The sequence below is a fragment of the Accipiter gentilis genome, chromosome 17 (assembly GCF_929443795.1).
Source record: "Accipiter gentilis chromosome 17, bAccGen1.1, whole genome shotgun sequence".
NCBI lineage: Eukaryota > Metazoa > Chordata > Aves > Accipitriformes > Accipitridae > Astur > Astur gentilis.
The window spans coordinates 22,130,418-22,147,136 of NC_064896.1; the positions used below are offsets into that span (position 1 = coordinate 22,130,418).

A 16,719-nucleotide genomic window follows, 5' to 3' on the forward strand; every position below is an offset into this window, starting at 1 on the left:
TGTGTGTGCTACAGGCTAATATGAGTCTTTGCTACTGTCACTCATTTTCTCTTGGTCTTCCTTAATTCATTACTGATAGACATAAACAATAATAAGTTATTCATTCAGAGAACAGTTTATGATCTTCTCTGGAATTAGGGGTGTTGTGTAAGACATAATTAGTGATTGTAATTCTATTCACAGTATTTTGTATTTTCCTTAGGTGAAGCTGTAGGATGTATGAAGTGAAAGTCACATAATAAACTAATCTGATATAGCATTCTAAGCTATGTAGGTCAAGAATGGCCTGTCTTCTTAGCCCTAAAAACTGTATGGATATCTTCCTAAGACTGATAGCCACCTGACACACACATCTCTGAAAGCTGATGGGGCATGGTGCTCAGGGAGTAGTTCACAGACAGATAGTTTTCCCCAGTCCCCACACTCAGCTGTCAGTAGGGCTGGACTGAACATGCAGCTGTGTCCTAGGCTGTCCTAGTAATGTCTGCCTTAATTGTCCCTGCCAACTTGCTTCCTCCCGCAGCTGAGGAGTCAGTATACTGAGCTGTCCCTGTGCCACAGCAGTTTTGCTGCCAGTCATGGCATGTAGCACTGACGTGAGAACCACAGCTGAACTGCTTGTGAGCCATGTGTGGCTACAAGATTTTTCGCAGCAAGTGTAGATGCAAAAATATCCTTTACTACTAATATGCAGACAAAATTGGAATACACAACAGAAGCATGCGGTGTTACAACTTACTGTGTTTTCATTTTAGGCTGTAAAGACAATTCTTCAGGAAGGTAAAAACTGTGCCATTTTATGGACTGAAACAGTTCTGGAGACATTGTTTTAGAAACATCATAATAATGGCCAAACTTTGTAGATGTTGTTGGGCTAGCCTGTGAAAACAACAATACTGATTACAATAACATATTAAATTATTATCTGTCAAAAGAAAATAACTAACTAGCTATACACTTGAAAGAAATCTCGGGGTTTTTTCCCATTCAGCTGAAGTATAAGCTTCAAGTAGAACAACATTATAATATTTACTACTAAGTTTTGGTTCCCCTGTTGACACTCTATAATGTGAATTTTTCACACAGAATTCAACCCTTACTGTTCCAAGTTGCATCACCAAAGCGCAGTTAGGTACTTAAGAGAATATCTTTTTTTACATTCTAGACATACGATCACCAATTACAAAAGGCCAGATATATGAAACGTGCAGACCATGATGTGTTCCATCTATCTGATTTTTCAGTATCTGGGAATTATACGGTGCTACAGAAACATTTTCAGTTGACTTTGAAAATGTTTCACTTCATTTATTTATGATCAGTAAGAAAAATACCATTGCAAATGTTTCACTTTATTTATGATTAGTAATAAAAAATACCATTGCATCTTCATATATCTGATTTTAATAGGAAATTGTAAAAAAGAGGAAATAGTTAAAACCTACTTTTAATTTCTTGAATTTTGAAAAAATAGCAGGTTAAGCGTTACACAGACATTACACACAATAACCATTGTTTACTATAAGGAAGATACGTTTTTATCCGCTCTCAATTTTGGGTATATAAAACATCATAAACCTCCCAAATCTAATATACACCATAGCAGGAATTACACATTTTGAATATGTTTTGCTAGTAAATAAACAGAGGAAATGAATGCATATTTTTGTTCCACATAAATGGAATTCAGCATGCAACCCACAACACTATTTGAATTACACATGTAATGTTAAAAATCCCCTAGACTGTTATAATATGCAGTATTCAAGTATGTAATAGCTGTCTGCTACAGGAATTGAACAGTTTTAGCTCTTCATGTAACAATCCATTTTCTTCATCTTTTCTGCCCTTCCCATTAAAAAAAAAGTGCTATCCTAGAAAGAACAGTCAAGCAGAGTAAACTCAGAGGCAAGTTAGTTTCTTCCAGGGAAGGAAAACACTTGGCACAAATGTAAACCACTATGTAGTATTTTTTAATGTACACACTGTAAAGGAGTAACAGATTACCAAAGCAATATTAAAATTGATCTTTAGGTTATGGTACAAACACCACTGTGCTCCTGATTAGATTATCTCCCATCAACTGTTCTAACTCTTTTGAGGAAAAAGGTCATTTAGAATAACCAAACAAGTTTCATAATACAAGTATCAGTCAAAACCACGGAATTTCTAACTGGTAAGACGCCTTGACCAAGAAATGTGCTCAATCCTAGACTTTTAGCAGCAGCTTTGCAGGTGAAAAGAAAGATCACCTTTTAGTTTATTTTGAAGACAACTACGCTAAGCCTGGACTGCATCTGAAGTGTGCATTGTACAATGCAGGAATGTGCAAAAATACTTTCAAGTAATTTTTCTGTGTCCCAACTCCAAGACTTACCGCTAAGCTGAACCCCCCATAAGACCCAAGAGCCACCTCACATATTAAATGATAAGGTATTAAAATAAAATGAAATATGTCAATGGTTGTGAAAGAGAACAGGTGAGACAGAAAAGGTAAGAGCTGAAAGTAAGACAGGTGTTGAAGACATATTCACACTGCAGAAGAGAATGCCTTTTAAAGGTTGTTCTGAAGAGAAGTTTGGATTGGTAGGTGAAATGAAATGCTACTTACTTTGTACTTAAAACCACGGAATTACTTTTGAAAAGTGACCAGAAATATCCCCAATAATTTCAAAAGTTTCTCAGTAGGTTCTGTAACAACTTACAACATTCTATAAAAGGATTCTTCTTTTAAGCAGGCCAATATATACATTTTATATGCTGTCTGAAAGTTGAGCAGGGTTATGTGTGTATGCAGTGAAAATTCTTTGGAACAACTTCTGCTCCAACTTCAACATCTACTATTCTTGCTATATACAGGAATGACGATAGGTATACTGAGTTATTACAATAATGGCATCTCAATAATTTTTCGTGTGTTCAGCAACAAGTTACCAAGTTCCCACTCCAATTATTACAGAAAGCTTGTGCTTTTCATAAACCTTGGTCTTGCTAATAAAATAAGTACTATAACAGTAAAAAGAAAGAATACAGACATGCCAGACATGTCCATGTATGTATAATTAGATTTCTGAACTCAATTATGCTATGTATTTTCAGAATTTTATTTCATGCTTCAGCTTACCAAAAATATATTAAACTGCTAAGATTAATTACAATAATTTGATTTAGGGTAAATATTTTGAAATTATTTGATTAATGGATGTGAGGCCTGGTCAGTTATCACAGAATATAAATAGTAACAATAATACAATATCTTTCCTACAAAACCAATAGAATAACCTCACTAACCCCGAACTTTTCATTAAAGCAAATAATTAGTTTTTAATTTAAAAAACCCACAAAATTGCTCACGTATATCTAGTCATAAAAGGCCCATCAGTTTTACACAAAAAAAAGATAGAAAAACACATTCTCTAAGTCAGTATTTCAATTCATTTAGCAGCACCTGATTTTTAAAGAAGGAAGTCCAACAAAACATAACAATCTATCAAAATCTAAATATTTTTAATGCAAAATGTAACTTTATTTAAAATGAAGATTCTGAAAGCAATTTAAACAGGGGCTGTTCTTTGGCCTATAATCTATTCTTTATCCGGATTACAGATCAGAATGTTTTTACTGCAATCGCTGCCAGAGCTCATCTTTTTATTGTGTACTTCCAAGCCCCCTTAATGTTTTAGAAAGGCCTTGACTAACTGAACTTTGATCTGATGTCTTCATTGAGAAAAGCTCCAGGTTGCCCATTTCAGATGCAAATCCTTACTGAGGCCCAATAGAGTTTAGTAAAGACAGCAAAAAAGAAGAAACAAGAAGTTTCCAGGATCCTCTTTGAGAATCCTGAGGCACATTGGTGTCCTTAATCCACCCTGCTGCATGGATTAAGGTAGGTGATAACCTCTCTTGATTCAAAAGAATAAGCACAGTGCCTACAAACTGGGTGGAGACTAGGATTTGGCTATAATAAAACACCATGCAATAAAAGCTCGGTCTATGTCAGAAGCCTATGAATAGGCCTCAATGTACTGCATTCCCAGGCTTAGCAGGGAAGCTTGCAAAAAGCCTACCTGAATCAAGTAAGCATGAATAATCTGCCTTAGCAGAATGACCATGGAGAGTGCGAAGCAGAGACTTTCCACTCCTCTTAAGTTTGATCTGATAAATTTATTAGTGGATTGGAGGCTCAAGCCTGTTCTTTCCTGGACTCCTGTTTTGCACAAGGAGAAATACACTAAATTGTCAGTGAGTAGAGCGTGCTTTTATGCTACCGTCTGCTGTTAATGTTTCTAATTGCAATACTAATGTGCTAGAAATCTCAGATTTAGGATGAATCAAGGCAGAAAATTGATTTCATGCTGTGACAGTTTATATATTGCCCCAAGAACATAAGCAGTTCATTCAAAAAAAAAAACCAAAAACCAAAAGAAAAAAACACACTGTCTTGCATTGCAAAATAGGCTATCCACATACTCAAAAGTTTAAATGAAATTAACCTCTGATACAGATGAAAGTAACAAACTGGCAAAGGCACATCAAGCACAACATGACCTGTTACTCTGACAGATTTCTCATAAATCTTCTGTCTTTTTCTGATCTACAAGGTATGTGCAATATGTAAATAGAAACTGTGATAGTTATGAAGAGTACTAATATAAATACCATGCATAAGAACAAAAATGAGTTATCCAGCTAGTATATAGGGGGTCTAATAAATGGGAAGAGAATATCTGAACTATTAATGAAAATCTCTTTTATTACTTAGAAATAAAAACTAAATTAAGCATCAAAAATACCACAAAGACAGCTTTTACTCAGCATTCTTACTTCATATGCAAAGCCAGATACTGGATGGAAAAGTTTTCTGCTAACATGTTTAGAGTTCTAGTTAAAAGCAAAGCTATTTTCTCTCTTTCATACTTGAAACTATTTGACAGTAGTTTTTGAAAATGCACTAGTTTATTAGTTCAATCAGTTTGGAAAATATGCCTTGAAATTTTATTAAATGTTATTTTTTTTCTGCCAAAAGTAAATTTAACGAATAAATCACAACCAAAGTCATTCATTAAATGATAGTATTAAGTGTATTAAACATCCAGGTTGCTGCAAAGCAACATCTGATGTCCTTCCTCAATGGAGTATATTCACCAATCAAATTAATTTATTACGGCACCAGAATTTTATAAGTGCATTCTAAAATATTGAAAAATATATATTTCAAAACTATCCTTCACTAATTAGAATATCCTGAGGAATTTTAGGGATGTATAGCTAGCTTAAGAATTAACTTTTATTTGCAAGTTTTAAATTTTTTATAAATTTAACATACACATAAAAAATATTGTACCTCAACCTTATTCAGAATGATCAGCATCCAATTCAGCAAGCAGCAATGACAACAAGGGAAACACCCCACAAAAGACTGACCATTTTATTCTATCTTGCATAATCAACTTTCAAATAATTGAGGACAAGTACATTATGTATTGTAGAGAAATCTTATATTAGTGGAAGAAGTGATTACTTCTATGAAGGTATAGAAGATGAGTGCACACCTAACTGGATTATTTATATGTTTTTCTATTTTGTTAGGACATCAGAACACTATTTGTTAAACAACATGCAATTCTTTCCATATCAATGTACGAGGAATTCTTCTGGATTTTAAGACAGACAAATTATTTTGGGGATGGTTCAGAGTGGCACAGCAAGCTCCACAATAATAAAATTGATGAGATTATATGATTACCCTGGAGGCTGTTTGATTTGGCATGTCACCATATATAAGTCTTTTCTGACACAACTATATAGCCATGTCTGTGCAATTTCACAGAAAACCAGACATGCCAAGCCTTGTAAGATCATTTTGTCACATTCCAATTATGTTTTTTAAGAATACGACTGGACTTACTAGGCAGTTACGACTACATCTAAACCAGAATTTATTAATGTAGGCTAAAATGTATAGAGAAAACAAGGTCTTTGTTCTGGATATTCAAAAATGCTGCAATTTAATTAAAGGTTGATTGTGCCACTGGTTTAAATAAGAAAGTCACCAGCCATGGGAGATACATTATTCACAAAACACTAACAACTGTAAACTCTGAAAGACTGAACACTGGGCTTGTTTCTTATATTCTCCCTGCGCAGTGATTAGTTTCTAGTGACAGTGAAGCTGATATAATCTCAAGTGCTTACTTTAGTTGTTATGCACATGGATAAGCAGGTCAACAGCTTGCTTCGACACAGTACTTTCACTACAGAGGTCTAGTAAGTACTGTTGATTAAGCCTACTTAAGTAATTTGTAAGTGACCAAATTATTCAAACTTTCGTAAAAAGCTGTCTCAATTTAATAATGCTCATTGAAAAATCCCATGGAACTTTAATGATTTTTACTTTTAAATTATTATTGTCTGCATTAAATTTTATAGTTTCTGCAAACTCTCAAATTCCCTTTCTCTCTGTATCTTTGGTAATAAAAAATACAGTGCTGTATGATAATTAACCTTCAGGAGGCAATCCTGTAACAGTGTCCATTAGCACTTCTGTTGTCTAGATTCTACTGAAAAGCATTTGCTCTGCAAATTTTTTTTGACTGCAAGAGGAAAAAAGTATGAAATACCGATTACCTCCACTTTTGGTAAATTTTGGTAGCGCCAGGCTATTTTCATAGAATCCTGAAAATCTTCAGACTTAACAGCTGTTGCTTCTTCTCCCCGTTCATTTCTGTAGGTATCATCAAGCAAAGGGGCTGGAAGTTCCTACAGGTGGAGAGCAAAAGAATTTCAGCTATCTACAGTAGAAACAGCAGTTTAGATTTTCATCCTCCCCACTGCCCCCCCCGCCCCAAAGTTAGCTAATACAGTTACCTTAATATAATGGGACAGTTGCAAAATCTGCAACAAAACTTGATTAAAATAACTGTTCTGAATGACTGGGTCCTACTAATACTGAGCATGAAAAAACCCATGTAATTATTATGGGAAAAATGAATTATACAAATATAAGAGAATGCAGAATGGAATTATCAAATTGTATGCTCTGCATTACACAAACAACACATCTTGAGCAGCATCCATATTCCTTTTTTTTTTTTTTTTTAATCTTTCTTTAAAGGTTGATCTCCTAAACTATTCTATTTCTGAGAAATAGATAAGTCCCCTGCATAGTGAATATAAGCCTATTTTATAATAAGATCACTTCTCTTTGTTATCTTCTATAAATCTTTCAAAAGTATTCAACAGACCACAATACCCTACAGACACAGGCTGAAAATAACTGTGGTAGGATGGTTTGAATTTTCTCTTCTGCTAACCATTAGGTATGACATCTACTAATGATGGATACCTCATGAACACAAACAAGGAAGTAAAAGGAAGTGGCATGTATTTTATCCTGGAATTTTTATAAGTTTCTAATGCAAACATTTCTGGCTTAAAAAAAAAAGCATTGCACACAGGTGGATTTAATTTTTCTATAAAGACAGACCTGGAGCTTTGACTTAGACCCAGATTAGGAGCAACGTTTTATTACAAACTTTCTGCTTTCTCTCTGTTGCATAGCTGAAAAAGTAAACAGCACTGGGTAGATATCAAGCACAGCATTCAGAATTTATGCATTGGGCTTCTACACCTACTAAAGGAATGAAGTGCAATCAAGTTTTCTGACCCAACTTTATCACCCATCTGTGTAAACTGGAGGGTACAGGAATTCTTTGTCTGCTTAAAATACATCAAGACTTATTTGAAAACTAACTTTTCATGACGCAAAGACTCTTGAGAAAGAACTGAGATGTGGTGTCAGGGGTTAAAAATATACAGAGCTAGCCACTATCTCTGTTACAAGGTATTAGGTGTGAAGACATAAGAAAACCAAATTTGAAAACTTTAGAAGAATCTTGATCTAAGTATGGGATACACATGTAACACTGAACATAGGCAGAACCGATACTGACCATAAACATCTAAATGACATACACAGATTTGTGTAGGCAGACATGATACAAACAGACACACACAGAAAGAAGTCAATGAAAGTTTAAATTAATCCATTTTGGGTTTAGTATTACGCGAATTCAGTATTAAAGAATCCAGGAGAGAAAACCTGTATATAGTTCAATATGTAATCTTGTGAACAACACGCACTAGTTTTGTTTCTTTAGTGTAAATTATATCTACAATTATTGACAAAATTGAGAACAAATGTTTCTAATTTCAGGACAGTTGTTTCTGTCTCTCTTTCAGTGGTTGGTCAGTACACCCTCCAAGATAAAAGGTAACGGAAGCTATGAAAACTTTTATGTAGTTACTTCAATAAAGTTGCAGAAATAGAACAATTGTACCTATGTGTTTCAGCAGCTAAGCAGAAGATGCAAGCCACACCTTTGAGCAAATGATTTTATTTATTTTCTTTTTGCAAATGAACTGCAAAAGCCTGGTAAACACTTTTCATGAGAATGGTTATGTACAGAGTTAAATTTTCAGATTTCTTACAGCTTCTTTAAAAGATACACTTGTATACAATAAACTCATATTACTACAGTTGTAAAAATTAAGCTTTATGGGTATGAAAACTACATGAAGATTATAATTTTAAGTTAGTATTTAGCACTTTCATTAAACTTAGCGATTTATAACAGATGTTTCAGTAAAAAAAGAAATTTACTTTTGTCAAAGTTTCCTTACATCTAACCAGAAAGAAAGCAGGCAAACTTTCAAACCAAAGACAAAGATTTCTGACAGACAGGAGAAAATGAAAACAGAACACTGTACTGAAAGGTTCTGAGAAAGTATAAATACAAACATAAGCTGACAAGCAAGCCAATGCATTTCACATATATGCAGATACAAATTATTTCCATTTACTTCTAAGAGCATTATATAAAGGATTTTTTAATTTTATAACTCAGATATCCACAACAAATAATTAATTAATCTTATTTTCCAATTAAGGTGCTATTTTGAAAACAAATTACTGAACAGTTAAACTATTATGCCAATTTAATTTCCTAATACAGTTATTCATATGTTTAAGCTGGCTAAGGCAAAAAGGTCTTTCTTTTTTAGTGAAGCGCTGATTATATGTGATCATTTCAAAATATTGCAATTACACTAATTAAAAAAATAAATAAAATCAACCTGCATTTAAAAAGTGAGTTCTGTAAATGAATAAATCTGCAGGCCAAAACATTTCCAGGTATCTCTTCCTTTCACTCACCGAGATCAACTGGCTCCTAGGTACTACCTGGAACTTTTTATAGTGGTGCGTAACCTCTGTTGATCTGAAAACAAGTGCCAGCCACAGTTTGGAAGATATCATGAAATCCTGCCTAAGCATTTCATCAAACTCCCTGAGCTTGCCTGTTTCGCATCCTAACACTGATACGTGCTGCTACCTCATCCTGACGTAGTATCACCGAGCAGCTATCACATCATCCACAAAGCTGAAATCCAGGAGATTGCGTACTTTACCATTCACCTTTACTGTAGGTAAAGAGAAAACCAGCACCAATATTTTTTTAAGCTATTTAATATTTTTCTCCTCTGGATTCACTGCAAATGCCTGTCACTTGCGCTACTGGTTCATGGTTATTATATAATAATTGGCAAAGACAAATTTGAGACAGGGACATTTAGCTATATACATTTGCTTTTATATAATCTCACATAATGTATATTTTACACAGTGACTGTATTTTACCCTAAAATAAAACAGAGGTCAAGACAATAAGGGGTGAGAGGTTCTCCAAGTACTACTGATAAAGTACAAGCTACTTCAATACCCTCATGTAACACTGAAAAAAGTTCCTGCCTTGCAGTCAAACACAGAACAAAACCTTCTTACATGGCACTATATGGAAGGGAGACATTACAAATACTAGCTGTTGACACCCAAGAAGCTCAGTCCAAAACAGAGACAGACACACTATCAGTGCAACACAATTAGGCACTGTGGTATGCCTTAACTGTTGCTAAGAATGAAGCAGATTAAGAGATCAAGGAAAAATGGTTTCATCTGAAGCTGATAAAGATTTTGGCTGTCAGAGACGAAAACCTATCTAAGTATCCATCTGAAATAGCCTTTTTTTGCCAATATAGATTATTTTTCTGACATAATAAAGAGATTTTATTCTGACATAATAAAAAACTTCTAACATTATAAAATGATTGTTTAAACATGACTAAATTCATACAAAGCAACATGAGAAAATCCATGACTCAGTACCATGGCAGTTAGCATATGCATCAGCCTAGGTCTGTTTTATTCCGTCTTGTCCCTTGCTGCCCCACAGAAGGAACCAGGAGCACTTGAAAAACTCTTTCGTACCAAGAGCAAGTCTTATTTCCTCAGTTGCTTTTCTGAAATACATTTACCTAATAACTACCATGCTTAGCTGAAGAATATGTTTCTTAGATGTACCATGTTCTTGTCCCTATGAAGGAAACATGTTCACATGATGCACTGAGACTTAAGACGTTTCTGGGGCTACTAGGTCTCACAGCCATGTAATCTTCTACCCCAACAAACACTATGCTCTAAAGCAAACATATCCTGAATCATATTCTTGCACGTGGTGGTTGTGAATTTTACGGCCTCTTAGTAGGCTTCATACATAATTCAGCTGCAATCTGGAAAAGGTAGTCTGCCTGTGGAGCTGACTGGTATTTTGAAGACCAATTGCTTGAGCTCCACCTGGTATATTAACTTGGTTAAATATATTCTGGGATGTTGCACTTAAGCACAAACAGGAAAAAAATTTCCAATTCTATCCGTGATCTGAGTATATCTGTAATACGAACACATTTTAGATAAAGATTAATGAACAGAACTAATAAAGATTATTTACCTCCAGATCTGCATCCTAACATTATCACTATTATCCCAGCTCCTCTTTACCCTTGTTTCCCTCCCATTTACACTAAACTGTATGGAAGAGAGGCAGAACATGCAGTTCCTGTTTGAAGGTATGTCTACATTGACTAGAAGCCAACACGCATGCCTTCATTAGCTTGGTAAAAGACTAAACACAATACATAGGTGATCATTAATGTTGTTTTGCCTTGGGATGTACTGATTCATGTATCCCAGTCCATAATTTTCAAAAATCTTTTAACTAGATCTTGGTATAAGCACATTTGGAAATGGAGAGAGCTCAAAATTGGTTAGTAGGCTTGGGACCAGGGAGAACTACAGACACAGAACACAGTTATATAAACCTGCTTTATGGGCAATATTGAAATACTGCAATTGAAGTAATCCAAACATTTCTTTTTATCTTCATATCCTCTTTTTATCTTCATGATAACTAGAACTGGAATAAAAGGTTTCCTGCTCTTCTGACACTGCAAATTAAATGTTATTCTTTGTTTCAAGGAACTAGCTCTTTCCAAACCTGATCATGCCTTAGTGAGAAAAAGTCTCCAGTTGTCATAACATAGGTATATTCTCAAAGATAAAGGCTGGCTGGTTGGATATATACTTCACAACTCTTCACTGTCATGAAAGGTTTCATTACTGTCCAAGAACTATAAAGCATTCATGAGTTCTCAGATTGTGCTTAAAAATTGAAGGAAAAATAAGAGTTATGGAAAGGGTGAAGCAGACTAGCAGCCAAACTAGCCACAGAACACAGACGCCTTCTGGCACAGCTATACAAAAATTGAACTGAAAACTATACAGCAGAACATATACGGAGTGCAGCGGAGGGCATGGTTTCCATGAGTGCCATTTAAAGATGGCTAAGACTGGGCTTTTCCTCAAAATATCTGCCCATGGGAGATTCAAGAGCAGGGCTTTAGTAAAACTCCCCTTTCTCCCAGATTCATTCCAAATTGAGAATCAAAGACACTGGTTTCCAGCAGTCTTATTAAATCATTATTTATGTTTGAGAACTGTACTTCTCCATCATATATAAAAAGCACCTAAGGCTGCTGAAACTATCAGAATTTAAAAAAGGATTTGGATCATGAGCCTATTTAGGATTAAATAAGTTTATATTCTTAGAATCAAAAGCAGATTTTCAGAAGAATACAAGACTCTTAAAATTTTTAAAAGTTACTTCCAAAATTTCATCCTGAATTTGGAAATAAAAGTGTTATTTAAACAAAAGACTAAGAAAAGGAGAGTTGATTTATCAGCCTGTAATATCTATTTAACCTATTTCTGCTTAAAAATATCTTAGCTCCCACATCACATAGCTTTGAAAAGCTTTGGGACTGACAATTTTGTGGCATCAGTGTGTCAACTCCTGAGAACTGTTACATTCTCCCAGGCTAAAAAAAGACAAATCTTTCATAAGGTATGTAAAAAAAACAAAGCATGTAGCAGTGCATTAGTTAAAATAAAAAAAAAGAAAATGCACAGCACTTCTTGGGGTCAACTAAAATACAAGTCTTTGCTATGCAGCATGAATACACAAAAAAGGCAGACAAGTGCTAAAGTTATTAAGTGCGGTTTGGTTGGGGCATTTGTCTGTGTCTAGACTGAGATGTAGTAGAAAGGAAAAAAGAGAAAGGAAGCTTGTCACTATCTTTTAAAATAAAAAAAAATAGTGTGGGGAAAAAATGGTTTTCTAAAGTGCTAACACTAAACAACAATGCAATTAAAATAATTTTGTTTCCTACAAACCAAGCTTATGAAGGTTTTATTGCAAACAGGAAGTAATTTATTTTTTATTAATAAATCTTTTATCTTTGTAATAAAATGGTGTACAACTCGTATCTGCTGGCAATCCAGGCCTTTCTGTGTTTGCTGCCACATTACTCTGCCTGCCTTATTTTGGCAGATGCACGAAGCAAAATCAGATTCTAACAGTTTGACCTCTCTCACTTCTTATGTTCTCTAGGGGATAATAAAATCCAAGATACAATCCCACAGCAGTTAATGAAGCTTAACCTCACACCCTCTTAATTACCAATGCATTACACCAACTATAGGCATCATACTCCTCTCTAAGCTATTTTACAATGCTAAAGAAGTACTACTGTGCTATTATTTAGCAACATAATCCAAGCTGTATGTGAAATCCCTCTTATATGAAATCCTTTGATCCTCATGGGTTTCAATAACTGTATAATTAATAGTACTTAAGAATTTTAAACATTATCTATTGTATCAATAGATATGTTGTTCACATGGTTTTATGCAACAATTTTGCAATGCAATATCATCACAGGTATGATTAAAGAAACGCGAAATACAAAAATATTAAAGGGAGTACAATTCACTGTTGATTTCTAACTGCAATGATATTTAGCTAGTTTAAACTCACATGAATTTAAAACTCTTTTCCATTATGTTAATTTTTAGTATTTAAAGGACACCAGATGGTAAGTCAGGAAGGGTAAATATTTTCTTTTCAATAATGTATTATATAAATGTCATTTTAAAGGGCCTTACTCCCGAAAGGGGGGAGGATTCTATTTTGATTGTAAACATTTGTGAAGACAAGGTCTATTGTCAAAGAACACAAATGACTGGATAGAGAATTTTTCTCCTTTCAGTGGCCCTTGTACAACAATTTATTTCCATCTCCAGGTAAGGATATTCTACAGAAATTCTTCTTTGACATTCAAAAGGACCAAATGGATGTCAACCCAGGATAAACAAGAATTGTGTGAAGAGAAAAGGGAAGTAATATTCCTCTGTTTTATGAAATAAAAAAGGTTAATTGAAAGTACTCTAAGGGGTATTTTTTTTTTAACCCATAAGAATATATTCTCTACTTCACATACACAGAAGTAAACCCTACAGTCAAGTCACAGAACTCTCTGCTATAACTTCCTCACACTATGGCTCCATTTCACAACATTAAAACCCAGGAATGCATACAAGAAGATTAGATGATTTTTTTTTATTTCATCTTTTTTCTGTATCAGTTCATGGATGCTTAATTAAGTAAAAGAAAAATACGACAAAAAAGAGAATGACGTACTAAAAAAAGTCATGTGAAGAAACTAAATAAGAGTGCCCTTGTCCAAAATTCTGTAAATTCTGCTGCAGTGTATAATGCACTAGCCTAAACAGATTTAATAATAACGGCATTATTCATGAACACCTTTAGAGGTGAGCGCTGTAAGCAATAGTCCACTACTTGAGCAAATGAATTCTACAAAGTTACCAACTAGATTTGTAAAATAGTTATTTGTGAACACTGAAGCCTAAACATTTGGGGTTTTTTAAGCTACTGCTTTTATGATACATTTATCAGGCTAAGTAAGATCTGTCTTTAAAAACAAACATGATTTTATAACTAAGGTCATGAAAGAAAATATCCTAATAAACAGCGAAGGATTGTTAGATTTGAAACCTGAAATTTAAGCCAATCATTTATTTCCACTAGTTCTGGAAAATCTTTTTATTAGATTGGTCTGAACTTTTGACAAAGACCAAGCTTTACACTTTAGAGAGTTCCCAGCGTGGTTACTGCTTAAAAGGATTTCACTCTTTTTAAATAGAAGCGATTACTTTTTTTCCAGCATCCTTTTTCACACCCATACAACTTCTCTTGTCAAGTTTATAACACAGTTTTGTAAAGCAGAAAATTATGTATTACAACATAATTAAAATATCTACATTTTAATACAGAAAAATGTAAAATAGATATTCCATTTACCCAACATGCAAGCAAGAAAAGTAAGCAGATGAGCAAGAGCTATATGATAAAGAAAACAGATTTTTCAAAGGAACTTTCAAACTCTGAGACAGCTGCCAGGGTTAGCTTCAACCCTAGTCTTTGTGCCACAAGGCTATCTTTACTTCAGAAAGAGAGAGAATAGGTGGTAGGAAAGTTCACTAGTGTTGTAACTGTAATTGGATTTCTGTGTAATAAGTGATAACATTTAACAGCACACAGCAGCTGAATCACTGTAAGAAGGTCATGTATTTTGAAAATACAATTGGGAAAGAAAGGATAATAGGATTGTAGCCCTTCTTGCATATATATTTTTACCTTTCAAGCTGTTATGCTTTTAGTTTCATTATGTAGCATGTAAAAATGTCAGATGACAGAAAAAATACCTCTTGCATTCATACGCAGCTTCTATCACAACACTAGATAGCGAAGAGACAGGAAGGAGTTAGAAGAGAGCTCTTTGAAAATGGAAGCTCGGAAAGCCCTTGTCACCAGCCTGATAATTTCTTCTAGGTTTGCACTCTTCCTTTTCACACAACCATGTTTTAGAGTCATATCTGTGAGGGAAAAATGTAAGCATCATGGTTGAATGTACTTTGCTGGAATAAAAAAGTCCATGCAGACAGCTATGCTTTCTTTTAAGAGGTTGTTTGCAAACACAGTAATACAACACTGAAGCTCAATGGGTTGTTTATTGTTGTTGTTTTTTAAATAACCCTTGAAATAACAAAAGTACATTTTGCTGGATTCTTTCTGCATTCATCTTTTCAGTAGGAAAAGAGTAAGTGTCCACATTCTATTCTTCAGGTCTATTCAGTATAACCAGTTTGTTGGAGGTGGAATTTTTTCAGTCTTTTCCAAATGCCATATTTAAAATATACTTTCACTTTTTTTTAGAAATCTTTTGAGCTTGGTAGGAAATTTTAAAAAACTTGTTCCTGGAAGCTTTTTTGATCTTGTCCCTACTGTTTTTTTTAATAAACCATTATACTTCTCTACATGCACCTCCGAGCTTCCTCACCAAGCGATGCTGCATTTTTCCCTTTCACTGTGGTACCCTACACTACTAGCGTGGTTTCTCCTGACTGACTTGGCTTCAGGATATGTCCAGCAAATACAGTGAAGCTGTGTATCTGACACATGGGCACACTAAGGGCTTTACTACTCAAGAGAATCTTCTGCGTAGTTCTCCAGAGAGCAAACTGTTTGCACGTTGTTCATTTTCAAGCTTGGAAGTACAATGACACCAGATGTACAAGGTAAACGCTGCTTTGTGCCTTAGTATGGTAAACCTCGAAGGACTTGATTGGGGGTAGAATTCTGGAGAATGTCTTTCCCTCTAAGAAGGCTATCTTCTATAGCATAGGTAGGAAAAGCACCTTGACCATAAGCAGCAGGCTCAGACTATGTCAAAGTATGGGGTTTTTTTTTCCTTGAAGGATGTGCTCTTTATCCTCTCTTTTTGTAAAAGAACCTCCAAAAGGCAATCTCAACAGAGTCCAGAAGTATCTTGTAATAAGATTCCAGCTTGAAAAGAGATTCCATAAAAATGCAGTAATTTCATAAAGCATTCAACTTTTCCACAGGAGATGAACAGATGCAGCTCTAGAAAGCAGTTCTGGACCTTCCACTCTTCCACCTTGGGGTTCCAGGTTCCCAATGGAATGGTCATTGAGGTAACATTGGCCGGGGTCCCACAGGGAAATTGCTGGGTTTCAGGGGATGCTGGTTTCTGTTTCCCAGAACATATAATGACCAGTGAGTCTTCCTCTTGAGACAAACTTTGCACAGGCTCTACAGTAAAAGCAACTTAACAGAAAGCACTCTTCATTGTCAAGATGAACTTGTAACTTGCAAATATAATCAAATTTTTTCTCATTAAAAGTTGTGAAAATCAGTTCACCCCCAAGGTCTAGATAAACTAATTAGGAAAAAAAGACAAAGAAACTCTTATATAGGCAGTTTAGGCAGTTCTAGAATTTTAGTGCCAAATTGAAGTAGGAAAAGTGAGAAATATAGAAATGTAGCCACCACAAATACAGATTTATATATTTTTTTTAAAGACTGGAACCATACCTTCGCACTAACA

At 34.7% G+C, this 16,719-nt stretch overlaps 1 protein-coding gene across 1 annotated transcript in view; it reads right to left on the reverse strand.

Annotated features, from left to right (window-relative positions):
* The window catches only part of ELP4 (elongator acetyltransferase complex subunit 4), a 157,587-nt gene that overhangs the window by 117,376 nt on the left and 23,492 nt on the right, over window positions 1-16,719 (reverse strand). Inside the window, exons 4-5 of the mRNA XM_049820977.1 lie at window positions 6,628-6,759; window positions 740-879 (exon numbers count right to left, since the gene is read on the reverse strand). Coding sequence (XP_049676934.1) covers window positions 740-879; window positions 6,628-6,759 — 272 coding nt within the window. The remainder of the gene's footprint in view (window positions 1-739; window positions 880-6,627; window positions 6,760-16,719) is intronic.